The sequence below is a fragment of the Oryx dammah genome, unplaced genomic scaffold, assembly GCF_014754425.2.
Source record: "Oryx dammah isolate SB20612 unplaced genomic scaffold, SCBI_Odam_1.1 HiC_scaffold_17, whole genome shotgun sequence".
Lineage (NCBI taxonomy): Eukaryota > Metazoa > Chordata > Mammalia > Artiodactyla > Bovidae > Oryx > Oryx dammah.
In genome coordinates this window covers 15,710,072-15,731,966 of record NW_024070201.1, presented here as the reverse complement: position 1 = coordinate 15,731,966, position 21,895 = coordinate 15,710,072, and the positions used below count along the sequence as shown (strand labels likewise).

At 37.6% G+C, this 21,895-nt stretch overlaps 1 protein-coding gene across 1 annotated transcript in view; it reads right to left on the bottom strand.

The window, feature by feature from the left end:
• Positions 1 to 21,895, bottom strand: part of GUCY1A2 (guanylate cyclase 1 soluble subunit alpha 2) — a 474,407-nt gene that overhangs the window by 403,440 nt on the left and 49,072 nt on the right. The window contains exon 2 of the mRNA XM_040257909.1: positions 13,113 to 13,174. Coding sequence (XP_040113843.1) covers positions 13,113 to 13,174 — 62 coding nt within the window. The remainder of the gene's footprint in view (positions 1 to 13,112; positions 13,175 to 21,895) is intronic.

The following is a 21,895-nucleotide window of genomic DNA, read 5'->3' as shown; positions in this document are numbered from 1 at the left end:
ATGCTGCCTTGTTGTTGGTGGTGGTCAATCATTAAGTCATGTCCAACTTTTTGCCATTCCATGTATTATAGCATGCCAGTATCCCTAAATGACTCTCAAGAGTCTTTTCCACAATTTGAAAGCATCAGTTCTTTGGCACTCAATCTTCTTTAAGGACCAGTTCTCACAACTTACATGACTATCAGAAAAACCATAGCTTTGACTATATGAACATTTGTCAGCAAAATGTTGTTGTTGTTCATTCATTAAGTCATGTCCACCTCTTTGTGACTACATGGAAAGCAGCGCACCAGATATTCCTGTCTTCCAATATCTCCCAGAACTTGGGCAAATCCATGTGCATTGAATCAGTGATGCTTACTAACCTTCTCATCCTCTGCCATCCCATTTTCCTTTTGCCTTTAATCTTTCCCAGCATCACAGTATTTTCCAATTAGCTGGCTCTTTGCATTAGGTGGCAAAAGTTTGGGAACTTCAGCTTCCAAAGAATATTTAGGGTTGATTTAATTTAGTTTTTACTGGTTTGATCTCCTTGTAGTCCAAGGTATTCTCAAGAGACTTCTCCAGCACCACAATTTGAACATATCAATCCTTCAGTATGCAATCTTTTTTAAGGTCCAATTCTCACATCCATACATGACTACTGGAAAAACAATAGCTTTGACTAGACAGACCTTTGATGGCAAAGTGATGTCTCTGCTTTTTAATATGCTGTCTAGGTTTGTCAGAGCTTTCCTTCAAAGGAACAAGCATCTTTTAATTTCATGGCTACAGTCACCATAAACAGTGATTTTGGAGCCCAACAAAATAAAATCTCCCACTGCTTCCATTTTTCCCCTTTTATTTGCCATAAAGTGATGGGACCAAATGCCATGATCTTAGTATTTTTAATGTTGAATTTCAAGTCAGCTTTTTCATTCTCCTCTTTCACACTCATCAAGAGACTCTTCAGTTCCTCTTCATTTTCTGCCCCATTAGAGTGGTATCATTCACATATCTGAGGTTGTTCTCCCAGCAACCTTGATTCCAGCTTGTGATTCATCCAGCACAGAATTTTGCATGATGGTCTCTGCATATAAGTTAAATAAGCAGGGTGACAATACATGGCCTTGTCATAGTCCTCTCCCAATTTTGAACCAGTCAATTGTTCTATGTTCAGTTTTAACTGTTTCTTCTTGACTGCATACAGGTTTCTCGGGAGACAGGTAAGGTGGTTGGGTATTTCTACCACTTTAAGAATTTCTCACAGTTTGTTGTGATCCACACAAAGACTTGTGTACAGTCAATGAAACAGCAGTAGATGTTTTTCTGGAACTCCTTTGCTTTCCCCATGATCTAACGAATGTTGGCAATCTGATCTCTGGTTCCTCTGCCTTTCCTAAATCCAGCTAGAACACCCAGAAGTTCTCAGTTCATGTACTACTGAAGCCTAACTGAAGGATTTTGAGCATAACCTTCTAGTATGTGAAACAGGTGAAATTGTATAGCAGTTTGAACATTCTCTGGCATTGCCCTTCTTTGGTATTGAAATGAAAACTAACCATCTCCAGTTCTGTGGCCACTGCTGAGGTTTCCAAACTTGCTTACATATTGACTGCAGCACTTTAACAACATCATATTTTAGGACTTTAAATACCTTAGCTGGAATTCCACCACTTCCACTAGCTTTGTTCACAGTAAAGCTTCCTAAGGCCCACTTGACTTCACACTCCAGCGTGGCTGGCTCTAGGTGAGTGACCACATCATTGTGGTTATCCAGGACGTTAAGACTTTCCTTGTGTAGTCTTACTATGTATTCTTGTCACCTCTTCTTAATCTCTTTTGCTTCTGTTAGGTCCTTACCGTTTCTGTCCTTTATCATGCCCATACTTGCAAGAAATATTCCCTTGGTATCTCCAATTTTCTTGAAAATATTTCTAGTATTTTCCATTCTATTGTTTTTGTCTATTTCTTTGCATTGTTCATTTAAGAAAGTGTTTTTATCTCCCCTTACTATTCTCTGGAACTCTGCACTCAGCTGGATATATCTTTCCCTTTCTCTCTTGCCTTTCTCTTCTCTTCTTTCTTCAGCTATTTGTAAACCTCCTCAGACAACAACTTTGCTTTCTTGTATTTTTTTTTCTTTCAGATGGTTTTGGCCACTGCTTCCTATACAATGTTATACACTTCTGACCACAATGCTTTAGGCACTCTGTCTACCTGATCTAATCTCTTGAATCTATTTGTCACTTTCACTGTATAATCATAAGGGGTTTGATTTAGATCATACCTGAATGGCCTAGTGGGTTTTCCTACATTCTTCAATTTAAGCCTGGATTTTGAAATAGGGAGCTCATGATCTAAGCCACAGTCATCTCAGGACTTTGTTTTTACAGATTGTATAAAGCTTATTCATCTTTGTCTGCAAAGAACATAATCAGTCTGATTTGGGTATTGACCATCTGGTGATATCCATGTATAGAGTCACCTCTTGAGTTGTTGGAAAAGGGTATTTGCTATGACCAGCATATTCTCTTGAGCAAACTCTGTTAGCCTTTGTCCTGCTTAATTTTGTACACCAAGGCCAAACTTGCCTGTTACTTCAAGTATCTCCTGACTCCCTACTTGAGCATTCCAGTCCCCTATGATGAAAAGGACTTCACTTCTTGATATTAGTTCTAGAAGGTGTTGTAGGTCTTCAAAGACCTGGGCAACTTCAGCTTCTTTGATATCAGTGGTTAGGACACAGACTTGGATTATTGTGATGTTGAATGATTTGCCTTGGAATTGAACCGAGATTACTCTCATTTTTTAGATTAAAAACAAGCACTGCATTTCAGACTCTTTTGTTGATTATGAAGGCTACTCCATTTCTTCTAAGGGATTCTTGCCTGCAGTAGTAGATATAATGGTCATCTGATTTAAATTCTCCCATTCCTACCATTTTAGTTCACTGATTCCTAACATGTCTATGTTCAATCTTACCATCTCCTGCTTGACCACATCTGTTTACCTTGATTCATTTCACTGAGCTACAAAGACCCTTCATAGCAACAAAGCTGAGATTCATGAAGGGGATATGCTGCCTACCAGAGATCTACTATAAGATCTAGGGACACATTCAGACTGAAAGTGAGGTGATGGAAAAAGATATTCCACGCAAATGGAAATCAAAAGAAAATTGGAGTAGCAATTCTCATATCAGCCAAAACATACTTTAAAATAAAAACTGTTTCAATGGATAAGGAATGGTACTACACAACAATCTAGGGATTAATTCAAGAATATGTAACAACTGTAGCTATGTATGTAATTAACATAAAAGCACCTCAATACTTAAGCAAATGGTAACAATCATCAAAGGAAAAATGGACTTTAACAGGAGAACAGTGGAGGGCTTTAATATTCCACTTACACCAATCAACAGATATCCAGACAGAAAATAAATAAGGAAACACAAGCATCAAATGACACAATAGACCAAATAGATTCAATTGATATTTATAAGTTATTCCACCCAAAAGTGGCAAAATACACTTTCTTCTCAAGTACACATGGAACATGCTCCAGGATAGAATAAATCTTGGGTCACATATCAAGCCTAGGAAAAATTAAGGAAATTGAAGATTATCAAGTATATTTTCCAACCATAATGCTGCTACTGCTGCTAAGTCGATTCAGTCACGTCTGACTCTGTGCGACCCCATAGACGGCAGCCCACCAGGCTCCCCTGTCCCTGCAATTCTCCAAGCAAGAACACGGGAGTGGGTTGCCATTTCCTTCTCCAATACATGAACGTGAAAAGTGAAAGTGAAGTTGCTCAGTTGTGTCCAACTCTTAGCGACCCCATGGACTACAGCCCACCAGGCTCCTCTGTCCATGGGATTTTCCAGGCAAGAGTACTGGAGTGGGGTGCCATTGCCGTCTCTGAACCATAATGCTACGAGGCTAGAATTCGAACATAGGAAAAAAAGTTGTTAAAAAAAAAATAAAACACATGGAGACTAAAAAGTGCACTGCTAAATAACCAAGTGATCAATACAAAAATTAAAGAAATAGTAAATATATAGAAACAAATGGTAAAGAAAACACAACGAATCAAAACGTACTGGATGCCTCAGAAGCAGTTCTAAAAGTAGTTTATAGCCATTCACTGTCACCTCAAGAAACAAAAAAGTCTCAAATAAACAATCTAACATTACACCTAAATTATCAACTAGAGAAAAAAGAACAAACAAAACCCAAAGTCAATAGAATTAAAGCATAAATATTAGAGCAGAAATAAATGAAATAAAAAAGAAGAAAACAATAGCAAAGACCAATAAAGGCAAAAGTTGGCTCTTTGAGAAGATAAATCATAGAACTTTAGCCCAAATCCTCAAGAAAAAAAGGGGGGGGGAGAGGACACAAACTAATACAATTAGAAATGAATAAGGAGAAATTACAACTGACACTGTAGAAATACAAAGGATCATGAGACTACTATAAGCAATGATACACCAATAAAATGGATAACCTGAAACAAATGGACAAATTCTTCGAAAAGTACAACCTTCCAAGACTGACTCAGAAAGAATCAGAAAGTGTAAGCAGACTAATTACAAGTAATGAAATTGAAACTGTAAATAAAAAAATCTTCCAACAAACAAAATTGCAGGACCAGATGGCTTCAAAGGTGAATTCTATCAAACATTTAGAGAAGAGTTAACACTGATCCTTCTAAAACTTTTCCAGAAAACTGCAGAGGGAGGAACACTCCCAAATTCATTCTACAAGGCCACCATCACCCTGTTACCAAAATCAGATGAGGATATTAGAAAAAAAGAAAATTATAGATTAATATCAATGGTGAACATGGAGCCAAAAATCCTCAACAAAATACTAGTAAATAGAATCCGACAACACATTAAAAGGATTACACACCATGATCAAGTTGGATTTGTCCCGAAATGCAAGAATTCTTCAATATACAAAAATCAATCAATGTGATGCAGCATGTTACCAAATAAAGAATAAAACATCATATGATAATCATAATAGATGCAGAAAAAGCTTTAAAAATTCAACACCCATTTATAATAAAAACTCTCCAGAAAATGGGCATAGAGGGAACACCCCTTAACATAATAAAGGCCATACACAACAAACTGACAGTAAATATCATACTCAATTGTGAAAAACAGAAAGGATTTCCCCTAAGATTAGGAATAAGACAAGGATGACCACTCTTATTACTCTTATTCAATATAGTTTTAGAAGTCCTCACCACAGCAATCAGAGTAGTAAAATAAATGAAAGGAATACGAATTGGAAAGGAAGACATATAACCATCATGTTTGCAGACAATATGTTACTATACATAGAAAATCCCAAAGATTCTACCAAAAATCTACTGGCCCTAACCAGTGAATTTGATTAAGTTGCACTATACAAAATTAAACCACAGAAATCTCTGGCATTCCAACACACTAACAACAAAAGAGAAAAAAAATTCTATTTCCCATTGCAACAACAACAAAAAATACCTAGAAATAAATCTTATTTTTTTTGTTGTTGCAATGGGATGAAGCTAGGGCTTCCCTGGTGGTTCAGATGAAAAAGACTCTGCCGGCAGTGCAGGAGACCCAGATTCAATCTCTGGGTCAGGAAGACCCCATGCAGAAAGGAATGAATATACTCTTGCCTGGAGAATTTCATGGAGAGAGGAGCCTGGCAGACTACAGTCCATGGACATGACTGACGGACTAACACTTCACTTTTCACTTTTAGGGATAAATCTACCTAAGGAAGCAAAAGACCTGTACTCAGAAAACTATAAAACACAGATGAAAGAGACCAAAGAGAACACAAACAGATGAAAAAAATACAGTGTTCCTGAATTGGAAGAATGAATATAATACCCAAAGCAATCTACAGAATCAATGCAATTCCTATCAAACTGCCAATGGCATTCTTCACATAATTAGAACAAAAAAAATTAACAATTTACATGGAAACACAAAAGGCCCAGAATAGTCAAAGTAATCTTGAAAAAGAAAAATGGAGCTGAACGAATCAGCTTCCCTGTCTTCAAACTATGCTGAAAAGCTGCAGTAATCAAAGCTGTATGATACTGGCATAAAAACAGAAATATAAACCAATGGTACAGGATAGAAAGCCCAAAGATAAACCCATACACCTATGGTCACCTAATCTATGACAAAGGTGACAAGAATACACAGTGAAGAAAAGACAGCCTCTGGAGTAAGTGGTGCTGGGAAATCTGGACAGCAAGATGTAAAATGATGAAATTAGAACACTACCTAACACCATGCACAAAAATAAGCTCAAAATGGATTAAAGACATAAATTAAGATTGGACACTATAAAACTCTTAGAGGTAAACATAGAGAAAACACTCTTTGACATAAACCAGAGCAAGATCTTTTTTTAACCCACCTCCTGAAATAATGAAAATGAAAACAAAAATAGACAATTGGGAACTAATTAAATGTAAAATCTTTTGCACAGCAAAGAAAATCATGAACAAGACAAAAAGACAACACAGAATGGGAGAAAATATTTGCAAATGAAACAACAGTCAAAGGATTAATCTCCAAAATACACAAACAGCTTATGGAGCTCAATATCAAAAAAATATCTAGTGGAAGACCTAAAGGGGCATAACTCAAAGAAGACATACAGATGGCAAAGAGGCCCATGAAAAGATGCTCAACATCACTAATTATTAGAGAAATATAAATCAAAACTACAATGGGATATCACCTTTCCACAGTCAAAACAGCTGTCATCAAAAAAATTTACAAACAATAATTACCAGAGAGGGTACAGAAAGAAGGGAACTCTCCCTTACACACTGACTGTAAACTGGTACAGCCACTATGGAGAACAGTATGGAGGTTCCTTAAGAAACTGAAAATACAGCTACCATATGACCTTGTAATCCCACTCCTGGGATAAACATAGTCCAAAAGGGTACAAGCACCCCAATATTCACTGCAGCACTGTTTACAATAGGGTGTCAGCAAATGGTGATAAATGATTACATGGAAGAAACCTAGAAATCCACTGAGAGAGGAACAGATAAAGAAGATGTAGCACATGTACACAATGGAATATTACTCAGCCATTAAAAAGAATGAAATAATGCAACATGGGTGTACCTTGATTATCACATTGAGTGAAGTAAGTCAGATAGAGAAGGAGAAATATATCTATGACATCTCTTTTATGTGAAACCTCAGAAAAAACAATACAAATGAACTTATTTACAAAACACACTTTGAGAACAAATGTATGGTTCCCAAAAGGGGTAGGATGGGAGGAGGGATAGTTGGGCGAAAATGGATACATACTTATCTATGGCTGAGTCCCTCTGCTATCCACCTGAAACTATCACAATATTGTTATTCAGCTATACCCCAATATAAAAGAAAAAAATTAAATAAAAAAAGGCAAAGAGGGTACTAGACAAGGAAATCATGACCCTTTTGTCTTCAGCAGTACGAGCACACACCAAAAAAGATAGTGAGTAAGGGTACTTCAAATTCTCAGAGGGTAGCCAACACTTAAGCAAAAATATGCTACTAGGTCTTAGAACCAGTAGGACATTAATATATCCTTTATATGGAAGTCCTATACCCTGTCTGTTTTTTTAAATACTGTGGCTGCACCAAACAGAACTAGGGAAAGACCATTTAGGCAATACACAGATTGAAGGGATAGTTGAGGGAGTTATTTAGATAAAATAGAACTCCATCCTACTAATAGAAAAAATAATTTTTTGCTGATTATAGAAATACAGTTTAGTTATTTTTATCATATTTTTAAGATTCCCACTCCAACTTTCCACAAAGACATAGTTTAGTTCACAAATAAGACTACTTCATCAGTTATTACTTGATAACTTCATAATTTCAGAACATAACTTGCATTTCATGACTGGTGGTGGTGGTTGTTGTTCAGTTGCTCAGTCATGTCCGACTCTTTGAACCGAACCCATGCACTGCAGCACGCCAGGCTTCCCTATCCTTCACCACCTCCCAGAGTTTCCTCAGACTCATGCCCATTGGGTGATCCCATCCAACCATCTTGTACTGTCATCCCCTCCTCCTGCAGTCATCTAGCATCAGGGTTTTTCCAGTGAGTCAGCTCTTACCATCAGGTGGCCAAAGTACTGGAGCTTCAACTTCAGAATCAGTCCTTCCAATGAATATTCAGGACTGATTTCCTTTAGGATTGACTGGTTTGATCTCCTTGCTGCCCAATGGACTCTCAAGAGTCTTCTCCAACACCACAGTTCAAAAGCATCAATTGTTTTGCACTCAACCTTCTTTATGGTCCAACTCTCACATCCATAGTTTTGGCTAGACGAACCTTTGTCAGAAAAGTAATGTCTCTGCTTTTTAATACACTGTCTAGGTTTGTCATAGCTTTTCTTCCAAGGAGCAAGCATCTTTTAATTTCATGGCTACCGTCACCATCTGCAGTCGTTTTGGAGCCCAAGAAAACAAAGTCTGTCACTATTTCCATTGTTTTCCTGTCTATTTGCCAACAAAAGATGGGACTAGATGCCATAATCTTCAGGTTTTGAATGTTGAGTTTTAAGCCAGCTTTTATATGCTCCTCTTTCATCTTCATCAAGAGGCTCTTCTGTATCTGCCACAAGGGTGATGTCATCTGCATATCTGAGTTATTGATATTTCTCCTAGCAGTCTTGATTCCACCTTCTGCTTCATCCAGCCCGACATTTTGCATTTGAACAAAATTGGAACCAGTTTCCAATTTAGAACCAGTTTGGAACCAGTTTGTTCTTCCGTGTCTAGTTCTAACTGCTGCTTCTTGACCTGCATACAGGTTTCACAGGAGGCAGGTAAGGTCTGGTATTCCCATCACTTGAAGAATTTTCTACAGTTTGTTGTGATCCACACAGTCAAAAGTTTTTCATAGTCAATGAAGCAGAGGTGGATGTTTTTCCAGAATTCTCTTGCTTATTCTATGATCCAGTGCATGCTGGCAATTTGATCGCTAGTTCCTCTACCTTTTCGAAATCCAGCTTGAACATCTGGGAGTTCTTGGTTCATGTACTGTTGAAGTCAGTTCACATACTTTTGAAGCCTGGCTTGGAAAATTTTGAGCATTACTTTGCTGGCATGTAAAATGAATGCAATTGTGCAGCAGTTTGCACATTCTTTGACATTGCCATTCTGTGCAATGGAATGAAAACTGACCTTTTCCAGTCCTTGACCACTGCTGAGTTTTCCAAATTTGCTGGCATATTGAGTGCAGGACTTTAACAGCATCATCTTTTAGGATTTGAAATAGCTCAGCTGGAATTCCATCACCTCTTCTTGCTTTGTTCATAGTGATGCTTCCTAAGGCCCACTTCACTTTGCACTCCAAGATGTCTGGCTCTAGGTATGTTACCACACCATCATGGTTATCTGCATCATTAAGATCTTATTTGTATATTTCTTCTGTGTATTTTGCCATTTCTTAATATCTTCTTCTTCTATTAGGTCCATACCATTTCTGTCCTTTACTGAGCCCATCTTTACATGAAATGTTCCCTTGGTATCTTTAATTTTCTTGAAGAGATATCTAGTCTTTCCCATTCTATTTTTTTCCTCTATTTCTTTGCATTGTTCACTTAAGAAGACTTTCTTATCTCTCCTTGCTCTTCTTTGGAACTCTGCATTCATATGGGTATATTTTTCCTTTTCTCCTTTGCTTCTCACTTCTCTTCTTTTCTCAGTTATTTGTAAGGTCTATTCAGACAACCATTTTGCCTTGCTGCATTTGTTTTTCTTGGGAATGGTTTTGATCACTGCCTTCTGTACAATGTTACAAACCTCTGTCCACAGTTCTTCAGGCACTCTGTCTATCAGATCTAATCCCTTGAATCTATTTGTCACTTCCACTGCATAATCCTAAGGAATTTGATTTAGGCCCTATCTGAATGGCCTAGTCGTTTTCACTACTTTCTTCCATTTAAGTCTGAATTTTGAAATGAGTTCATGATTTGAGCCACAATCAGCTCCTGGTCTTTTTTTTTTTTTTGCTTACTGCATATAAGTTCTTCACCTTCAATTGCAAAGAATATAACTCTTTCTGATTATATTTATATCAGAATTTATATCTAATTATATTATATTTCTGATTATCTCTTATCTGATTTCTCTTGCATTGTTCTAAGAGGGTGTTTGCTATGACCAGCACATTCTCTTAGCAAAACTCTGCTAGCTGTTGCCCTGCTTCATTTTGTATTCCAAGGCCAAACTTGCCAGTTATTTAGGTATCTCTTGACTTCCTACTTTTGCATTCTAGTCCCCTATGATGAAAAGGACATGGACTTCATTTTTTTTTTTTTTTGGTGTTATTCATTTTGGTGTATGGTCATTACAATATTAAAAAATTTAATGACAATAAATATGGGGAATTCCCTGATGTTCCAGTGGTTAGGACTCTGCACTTCTGCTGCAGGGGACATGAGTTCAATCCCTGTTCAGGAAACTAAGATCCCAAATGTCAAGTTGCATTACTGATACTGTCATTAAAATATTAAAAAATATAATGATAATAAATATAAGAGTAAACAAGCATGTGGTGCTCATCATGCACCAGGAACTATTCTAAATACATTGACTAATTTAATCCAAACACCACACTTTGAAAGCAGCAAATCAAAGGAGAATGATTGCTTTATTTTAGAGTACATGGGAAGAGATTAATTTGCATTATTTATCTCCCTTAAAATAAAGCATTTAGACATTAGCCTCAAATTAAAAGCCATTCATGAGTTTAAGTAATGTTTTCCCTAGTACTGCAGTCTTGAGGATTGATATGACAAAGTTTCAGGGCACTTTCCTTTGAAATGATACTTAATATACTAATCAAGCACTTATGGCATTATACTAGATACTGAGATTATTTTTCCATTATGCTTTCCTCCCTTCTATTTTGTAGAAAAAAAAAATACAGTACATCATAATAGCCAAAAATATGTTCTTGATCCCTATGGTAATGGCTATGACCCATAGGGTTATAGCCTTTCAAGAGGTACCAGGATTTGAATCTTGACTCCTCAGTTCAGTTCAGTTGCTCAGTCGTGTCTGACTCTTTGCGACCCCATGAATCGCAACACACCAGGCCTCCCTGTCCATCACCAACTCCCAGAGTTCACTCAGACTCACGTCCATTAAGTCAGTGATGCCATCCAGCCATCTCATCCTCAGTCGTCCCCTTCTTCTCCTGCCCCCAATCCCTCCCAGCATCAAAGTCTTTTCCAATGAGTCAACTCTTCGCATGAGATGGCCAAAGTACTGGAGTTTCAGCTTTAGCATCATTCCTTCCAAAGAAATCCCAGGGCCGATCTCCTTCAGAATGGACTGGTTGGATCTCCTTGCAGTCCAAGGGACTCTCAAGAGTCTTCTCCAACATCACAGTTCAAAAGCATCAATTCTTCAGTGCTCAGCCTTCTTCACAGTCCAACTCTCACATCCATACATGACTACTGGAAAAACCATAGCCTTGACTAGATGGACCATAGTCGGCAAAGTAATGTCTCTGCTTTTGAATATGCTATCTAGGTTGGTCATAACTTTCCTTCCAGGAGTAAGCGTCTTTTAATTTCATGGCTGCAATCACCATCTGCAGTGATTTTGGAGCCCAAAAAAATAAAGTCTGACACTGTCTCCACTGTTTCCCCATCTATTTCCCATGGAGTGATGGGACCGGATGCCATGATCTTCGATTTCTGAATGTTGAGCTTTAAGCCAACTTTTTCACTCTCCTCTTTTACTTTCATCAAGAGGCTTTTTAGTTCCTCTTCACTTTCTGCCATAAGGGTGGTGTCATCTGCATATCTGAGGTTATTGATACATCTCCTGGCAAGCTTGATTCCAGCTTGTGTTTCTTCCAGTCCAGCGTTTCTCATGATGTACTCTGCATATAAGTTAAATAAGCAAGGTGACAATATATAGCCTTGACATACTCCTTTTCCTATTTGGAACCAGCCTGTTGTTCCATGTCCAGTTCAGAAGTTCTTAAACCCCTACAAAGATAAATAGCTGTGGTACATTGTACATTTAATTTAAATAGCTAGACTACATCAGAAAGTAAATTTAGGCTTTTGGATTTGCCAACTGCTTGCTGCCATAGCCAATCAAAGATACACCTTAAATTTATTTGGAGGTTTCTGCTTACAAAATACTTTCATTAAAATTACCTCATTTAATACTGACAAATAATCCTTGATTTAGTTATCATCATCATCATCACCCTTTAAAACAGATAAAGTTACTTTTAAGTTCTATGTCCTAGTGAGACCTTGAATTCCTGTCTCATGACCTTAAATCTTCTTACTTTATACCATCTTTACACATCTTTACACATCTTCTTACTTCAAAAAGAGAGGAATAAATAAAGGAAACTCTGTAGCTCAGGTCTCTAACTAAACAAAACAAATACTTCTCACTCAACTATACTAAGCTTATAGTGATTTTGATTAAATCCTTGACTGAAGAATCCTAAAATTTCCTTTTAAAGCCTTACCATATTGCAAAGGCAAAATATGAAATTTGATGAATGAGAATGAGAAGGCAAGAGCACAGAACGAAAAAAAAGGAAAGCAATAGCAAAAGGGATTTTATTTAAAAGGATTCAACACAAATAATCCTTTGACAGAAATAATCCCAATAAACACAGGACCCCATGAGCCCCCACTCCACACTAAGCATAACCACTATGCAATAAGGTTGACTTGGGTGGCAGAAAACCACATGTTCCACTACTACATTTGAGTAATTATTCTTTTTTAATTTAGTTATAGTAATTTATAATGTGTTAATTTCTACTATACAGAAAAGTGATTCAGTTACACATATATACATCCTTTATATATATATATATTATTTTTATGATTTATAACAAGATATTAAATATAGTTCCCTGTTTGATACATTAGGGCCTTGTTGTTTATCCATTCTATATATAATAGTTTACATCTCCTAACACCAACCTCCCACTCCATCCTTCCCCCAACCCTCTCTCCCTTAGCAACCACAACTCTGTTCTCTATGTAGGAATTATCTTTAACTTGTTCCCAATAAAAACCAAAATCCATTTTTCCTTACCCTGTAACTTGGTGCTCATAATATTGCAGTGTCCTCTTGAGAGTCTGCTGTATCATCTGGGGCTACAGAATAATAATAATACATTATCAGCAAATCAGTGTCATCCCCATTCTGAGTATCATAAGCAGATATGTAGCTTCTGAATCATCTCATAAAAATTTTTGCTTTACAATATCAACTCATTGTGAATTTTGCCATGTATTTGCCCCATAAGAACATGAGACACTCAATAATTACTCTGAATTTCCCAATTCCAAGTATGATGGCATTCTTCAGCCATATTTTCCCCAAAGCTTTTGTACCAGCTATTAAGTTCAAAGAAATACTCATTGAGTACCTACAATAAACCTTGACATTGGGCAGGGGGACAGTGAAGAAAGGGTGTTCTGAAAAAGAGTAATACCCAGGTCAAGCCTGATTTTCTCAAGAGATCTCAAGCCATGGTTCCAGAGCCTCCTGGAGGGGCCACAGTGTTTGGGGGCAAGAAAGAGGATCTGCAGAAAATAACTAAGCAGCTCATGACTGAATTTTATAATCCCCTCCTCTTCACAACAGCTGAACACAGTTTCCTAAACTCAGACCAAGAATTATTCCAAGACGTATTTAGGCAATGAAGCTTCAACTTGGGAGTCTCAGGCCCACGGAGGCATGAGTGAAATAAAAACCTTAAAGCACAGATTTTATTAACAAATTATAAGAACCAAATTCTCAGTGACAAGAGAGTGAATTTGTTAAATAATAAAAACCTCTAATCAGTCAAGCAGGAAAAAAAGCTTATCAAAACACTGAGCCATTATAGCCATGGATGAATTTTATATTTTCTTGGACTCCAAAATCATGGCAGATGGTGACTGCAGCCACAAAATTAAAAGAATTAAAAATTAGCATGGAGATAGTGAAGGACATGGAGGCTTGGCATCCTGCAGTCCTTGGGGCTGCAAAGAGTCAGACACAACTTAGTGACTGGACAACACAAAAAAACGACTCTAACACAGATCCTTCAAGATATGAGGGCAGCATGGTAGTGTGGTAATCTTATGGGCTGCCACTAATTAGCTCCTTGGAAGAAAAGCTATGACAAGCCTAGACAGTGTATTAAAAAGCAGAGACATCACTTTGCCAACAAAGGTCTATCTAGTTAAATCTATGGTTTTTCCAGTAGTCATGTATGGATGTGAGAGTTGGACCATAAAGAAGGCCAAGTGCTGAAGAATTGATGTTTTAAACTGTGATCCTGGAGAAGTCTCTGAGAGTCCCTTGAACTGCAAGGAGATCCAGCCAGTCAATCCTAAAGGAAATCAACCCTGAATATTCACTGGAAGGGATGATGCTAAAGCTGAAGCTCCAATACTTTGGCCACTTGATGCTAAGAGCTGACTCATTGGAAAAGACCCTGATGCTGGGAAAGATTGAAGGCAGGAGGAGAAGGGGACGATTGAGGATGAAGATGGTTGGATGGCATCACAGATTTAATGGACATGAGTTTGAGCAAACTCAGGGATATAGTGAAGGACACAGAAGCTCGGCATCCTGCAGTCCATGGGGTTATAAAGAGCCAGACACAACTTGACTGAACAACACAGCAAAACTACTCTAACCCAGATCCTTCAAGATATGAGGGCAGCATGGTAGTTTGGTAATCTCGTGGGCTGCCACTAATTAACTACACAAACCAAGGTAAATCTAAAAAAGGCAATCTGCAGGATATAGCACAATGCTGGTACTAAGAAGCAGTTAATATATATCTGTTTATTTCTCATCTCGAATCCTTGAAACTGATTATTTTTAAGGTATATGATTTAAAGGAGTCTACACAGTTTTTTGTCAGGGTTCTGCTGAACTTCTTCCATGTCTACCTCCCTATGAAAATGTCCAGTAGATATGTAAAAATCTCCCTACCTAATACTCAAAAGTTTCAACAACTTCCTTTGTAGAAAATGGTTATCTTAGTTTTGGGGAAGGAGGGAAAAATTACAGACCTCTTTGACTTTCTTTTCTGTGATAGGGACAGTGGATTTTGTCTCATTCCCAACCCTGTCTCTCCGATACTGTGGCATGTAGCTACAGAAGTATTTAGACCATCTAACTCTCCTGTCACACATTTTTTATGTCCCAGGAAGGGGGTTCATGGATTGCTTCTTGTTAGTTATATACAGCATGATGCTTGAGGTCCTGATCTTATCTGTGGTGCATCAGTGTCCTAAAGCCTAGGCCTGGCTTTATGTCTATTTTCAATCTCACTTTTGAGAATTCTGCTTTTGTCACCATCTCTCTGCACTGATCTGAAGGTTTTGTTGGAAATATTTGTAAATTCAGCTTCCATTTTCCTATTTTCCTCTATTGTGATAGGTACCATCTTCTCATTATTAGTCTTAGTGGTAAGTCTATTGATATTTTTAGGTGATGAGAATCTTAAAACATTACATTTGTGGGGTGGGTGTTCTAAGATAAACTTTGTGCCCCTCCACTAGATTTTGAGACTCTTGAGGGTAGGAACCATGTTTTCATCTGAACCGAGTCATAACTACCATTTATTTAGCACCTAATATGTACCAGAGACTTTATTTCAATTAATTACCATAAAAATAATATATTCATGAGAAATCATTTCAGATAGCCTAAGTAAACTGTCCAAGGTCATCTAGTTTGTTAGTCAGAGTTGGATTTTGACTCAGTTTGAGTTTAAATCCTCTTTTATAAATCATCTTTCCAAGCTCCTTCTTAAAAGAAAGGACAGATACAGAAAACAGGAATGGGATTTTAGCTTGTATAAGGTTACATGGAGAAGTTTTTTTAAAAAGCTTGAGAAAAGTGAGTTTCAATTAAATCAAGAGCAACCACTGAGAACTATTCTACACTACCATTTAGAAGAACATCTTCATTGAGCAAATCTAAGAATTCAGACATAGTCTTCACTTTAGTCAAGCCATTTCAGAAATTAATTTCAGGAAGAATCTGCCTCCAAGTGTTCAGGGAAAGAGGTACAGGGTAATTGCTTTCAACCTGTTTTTCATTTATACTGGGACAAGATGTTTATGAGGCCTCAAACTCGTATAGATGTTTCTGTTCAACAGAACAGAATCAAAGCAGAATAACACACCTAGGAAAGATAAATTATTCCTGACCCAAGCAAAGAGGCTCTTGAAAAATCTGAAGAGAGTGAAACAGACACAGCAATCCTAATGCACATGAAAAGTATGTTTTAAAAACCCAACTCATGGCCAACCTAAAGCAAATCATTATCAGTCACTGGCTTAGAACTTCTGTGATCTGAGTCTCTTGTACTGGTTTGGCAGTTTCTGAGCTAAGATAACTTTCACTTTGGGAATGTGCTCTAAAAGCAGTGAATATCCACAGAGGGATTATCCTTCCAATAACCTATAGTGACAAAACCTGGAACATAAAGCAAGAACAAGAGTACATAGGGACAGTTAAGACCAGAATGACCTAACTTTTGCCAAAGGTCATTTTTTTCCTATAAAGGAATTTCCCAGTCATTAAAAAGCAAATGTTCATGAAAGAAGTTAAGCCTTTTAAAGAACTGACTTTTTTTTTTTCTTTTCTAAAGCAATTACTTTTACTCCCCAAAAGGAATTATATTTAGAGTTTCCAAATACATTAAATGGAAAATGTTCTCTGGGCACATTCAACAAAGCTTCAACTTCATAAAGATTTATATACTTTCTATCACTTGCCAAATCCAGTGGGCACATTCTGGTGGTCTGAACTATGAGCAAAGATCCTTGGATCTTCAGTAAGTCAAGGGTGACTTCAATGCAGCCCTGACTCTTCACCATGGATTATAATCATGGATTCACTCCAATTTTCTTCAGAGTTTGCCTATTTCTGAGACATCATCACATAATTTGAGTCTCTCTGACATGAATTAAGAAGCACAAAGTGAAGACATGAACATGGGAGGCATGACTTCTGCCTTCAAAGCTGAAGGACATTTGCTAAATGTCCATGTATGCCAGTAATGCAAGTCAGTGTAGATTAGTGGGAAAAGCAAGGGCTCTGAAGATCTATGGATCTCCTTTCCTTTTCTTTAAGAATGCAACTCCAAACCAGTTTCATCAACCATCTACAGGCCAAAATCCCATTCCTGTTACCTGTATCCATCCTTTCCTTTGGGCTTCCCTGGTGGCTCAGCTGGTAAAGAATCCGCATGCAATGCAGGAGACCTGGGTTCAATCTCTCAGTTGGGAAGAACCCCTGGACAAGGAAACGGCTACCCACTCTGGTATTCTAGAGTTTGACACTACTGAGTGACTTTCCTTTCCTTTAAGAAGGAGTTTGGAAAGATAATTTAGAAAAGAGGATTTAAGATCAAACTAAGTCAAAATCCAACTCTGACTCACAAACTAGATGACCTTGGACAGTTTACTTAGGCTATCTGAAATGATTTCTCATGAATATATTATTTTTATGGTAATTAATTGAAATAAATCAAAGTCTCTGGTGCATAACAGGTGCTAACTAAATGATAGTTATGACTCTGCTCAGCTGAAAAACATGGTTCCTACCCTCAAGAGTCTCAAAATCTAGTGGAGGAGCACAAAGTTTCTTAGAACACCCACCCCACAAGTGTAAAGTTTTAAGATTCTCATCACCTAAAAATATCAATAGACTTACTACTAAGACTAATAATGAGAAGATGGTACCTATCACAATAGAGGAAAATAGGAAAATGGAAGCTGAATTTACAAATATTTCCAACAAAACCTTCAGATCAGTGCAGAGAGATGGTGACAAAAGCAGAATTCTCAAAAGTGAGATTGAAAATAGACATAAAGCCAGGCCTAGGCTTTAGGACACTGATGCACCACAGATAAGATCAGGACCTCAAGCATCATGCTGTATATAACTAATAAGAAGCAATCCATGAACCCCCTTCCTTGGACATAAAGAATGTGTGACAGGAGAGTTAGATGGTCTAAATACTTTTATAGTTACATGCTACAATATCAAAGAGACAAGGGTTGGGAATGAGACAAAATCTACTGTCCCTATCACAGAAAAGAAAGTCAAAGAGGTATATAATTTTTCTCTCCTTCCCCTAAACTAACATTGAGATAGCGGCTTCTTAATGCCCCTACTCAACACAAAGAAACAATGCATAGGAAGATAGCTGGGAAGAGAAGGCAGCCATCTGTGTCCTGCACATGTACTGTCAAGGGCTCAAAGACAAAGTACACAAAAGCTTCTGCCATGTGGCAACAAAAAGCCATCTTCATCTCTAGTCTCATTAACAGTTTCACTCTAGTTAGTTAGCAGTGACAGACCCCCACATACTAAATGTTATGCTCATGAAAAGTCATGGCATCCAAACAGCCAGCCATGAAATAGTCCAAACAGAGCCAGAGAAATGATCCATGAATGGCAGAAGGAAGAAGTTCTCAGCAACTGGCCCTGCAAGCTCAGACAGCCCTGCAGAAGCTCCCACACAATCCCTGCTCTACACATCCGCACCAGACAGTATGCAGATCAGGCAGGAGGCAGGGAATGAAAATTGTGTGTGTCAAGATTGTGTCTGTGTGTCACATGAAAAGGAGTCAACATCATACAAAATACACATTCATCTCAACTCTACAGAGATGAAGTTATGGTTCAAATTGATTAAATACCCCAAGATCATAAAACTTGAAAATGAATGAGACACCACAAGCCAGGATTTGCTTCAAAGAGTACAATCTTTCTACTAGATGCCTTGCAGGCCCCTCTCACCTTTAATATGATGTGATTCTATATACATTTATAAATATATATATTCTATATACATCTATAAACATATAGCATTTATCATACCAAAAACAAAAATCCACAGATAATTTAAAAGCAAATAAACTTCTCATTTTTGCTTTATAATACATATCCACAAGCTAGAAAATTAATGGAAACAATAGATCTTCCTTTAAAGAAATAACCAGAAATAGCCATGTTATCTTATTTACTTAAATATGAGAAAAATTATATTTTAATGGCAGAAACTAAATGATATAGATATGTATTTAATTACTATTGCCCGAGGCAACATGTGAAGAGCTAATTCATTGGAAAAGACCCTGATGCTGGGAAAGATTGAGGGCAAGAGGAGAATGAGGCGACAGAGGATGAGATGATTGGATGGCATCATCGACTAATGGGCATAAGTTTGAGCAAACTCCAGGAGTTAGTGAAGGACAGGGAAGCCTGGCATGCTGCAGTCACTGGGGTCTCAAAGAGTCGGACACAACTGAGCAACTGAACAACAAGAAACAGGCCAACAATTTTCAACTTTGCCTACACATTAAATTCCCCTGGGGAGCTTTTTAAAAATACCAATGCTGAGTACCACCCCTTAATTTTCCAATGCAACTAGGGGGGCCCATTTACTTCGAATGTTAGTCAGGATTGAAAATCTTTCATTTAAGATAAAAACATGATCAAGACCAATACTCTATAAAAATTACCTAAATCAGCAGTAATGACAGTAGTTTCATTTTTCAAATATAAAAAGAAGCAAGCTTCTGAAAGATGTTCACATATAACTGCTAAATCAACACAATTTTACTAATAGCGTAAAATTTAAATATTATTTGTAAACACAGAATTATATTGCTTGAAGCATTTACATAGGATTTTAAAATTTTTCCAGGTAACTAAGTCCCACACACTTATGTCAGCATTCAGTTTTGTGCCAGCATACACATAACAACAGTTAAAACTCTGTTGTATTGTAATATTGACTGTTGCACTTAATTTTGGAGAAGGCAATGGCACCCCACTCCAGTACTCTTGCCTGGAAAATCCCATGGACAAAGGAGCCTGGTGGGCTGCAGTCCATGGGGTTGCTAAGAGTCGGACATGACTAAGCGACTTCCCTTTCACTTTTCACTTTCATGCATTGGAGAAGAAAATGGCAACCCACTCCAGTGTTCTTGCCTGGAGAATCCCAGGGACGGCGGAGCCTGGTGGGCTGCCGTCTATGGGGTCGCACAAAGTTGGACACGACTGAGCGACTTAGCATCAGCAGCACTTAATTTATGCAAGGCACTGGGCTTTAAGCCCATTACAAATATTAACTCATTTGATTTTCATATTAACATTATGAGAGAGATTATTATTTTATAGATGAGAAAACTGAGATACAGGAAGTTTATGTTGTCCTATGCCAAACACGTAAAAACAGGCAAAGGCAGTGTTGAAACTCGGATAGTCTGTTCCAGAATCTAAACACTTAATCTCCAACCTGAACTACACATAATATTTAACATCTTGTATTTGGTTGAGCACTTTACATTTCATGTTTTTAATGTACCAATTCAGGGAAATAGAATGATATTAATATTATCACCATTTGACCAAAAAGGAATCAAAGCTAGAGAGATTTGAAGCCCTCCTTTACAAAAAGAGAAATTTTAAAGTTGACATAAAAATGAAGAATTACATGGATTCAAATTGTTTGCTTCTTGACAGCACACTTAATGTTCTTTAAATCTATGTACACAAAGACCATAGACAAAAACCATGACTGTCTTATCTCAGATGTACTTTATTTTTTAATATAAGTATTTTTTTTAACGTTTTCTGATTGTTCAGTCTTTAAGTCATGTCCAACTCTTTGTGACCCCATGGACTGCAGAACACCAGTCCTCCCTGTCCTTCACTATCTCCCAGAGTTTAATCAGATTCATGTCCATTGAGTCAGAGATGCTAGCTAACCATCTCATCCTCTGTCATCTCCTTCTCTTTTTGCTTTCAGTTTTCCCAGTATCAGGGTCTTTTTCAATTAGTAGGCTCTTCACATCAGGTGACCAAACTATTGAAACTTCAGCTTCAGCATCAGTCCTTCCAATGAATAGTCAGGATTGTTGTGGCTAATTTTGTGACAAATTAATTTAGGACTGACAGATTTGATCTTGCAGTCCAAGGTACTCTCAAGAGTCTTCTCCAGGACCACAGTTGGAAAACATCAGTTCTTCAGTGCTCAACCTTTATGGTCCAACTCTCACATCTGTACGTGACTACTGGAAAAATCATAGGTTAGACTTTATGGACCTCTGTTGCCAAAATGATGTCTCTGATTTTTCATATGCTGCCTAGGTTTGTCATAGCATTTCTTCAACGATGCCCAAGGAGCAAGCATCTTTCCATTTCATGGCTGTGATATCTTCCCGGACCAGGGATCAAACCTGTGTCTCCTACATTGGCAGGTAAATTCTTTACCACTGAGCCACTAGGGAAACCCTTTGATGCACTTTCACTTTCTCTTCCTTAGCTTTCTCTCACCCTCTTCCCTACCCTCTGAGTGTCCAGTTTATTTATGCTGTATTCTGATAGGATAAATCCCTACCACCATCATATAAACTCCGCAAAACAGGCCTCCAAAAATCATCATTGCATATTCTTTTCTTCCTTCATCAAAATTTGAAATGCCCTTAGTATTCTGACCCCAGATGGTACTCAGGAGAAATCTTACCTTAGTATCTTAAAAAACTTGATCCTCAATCCTTACTAAGGTAGATGATAGTATAAATGAGCTTTCCTACTTTATATAAAATGATCTGAACTACTAAAGGTGGAATTGTAAATAGGCTTGTCAGAGAGAGACAAATTTCAGAGCAAGGAATCTTTTCATCACTTTCCAAATCACAATCCAAAGATCACTTTCTTTGTAACAAAAGAGCACTTTGCTTATAAGGAATTTGTATATGTCAAATTCCTTCACTTAAAGTGATCAAAATGATAATATCTTACATTTATGGGGTTGGTCTGTGGACACCAATGGACCAAAATATATG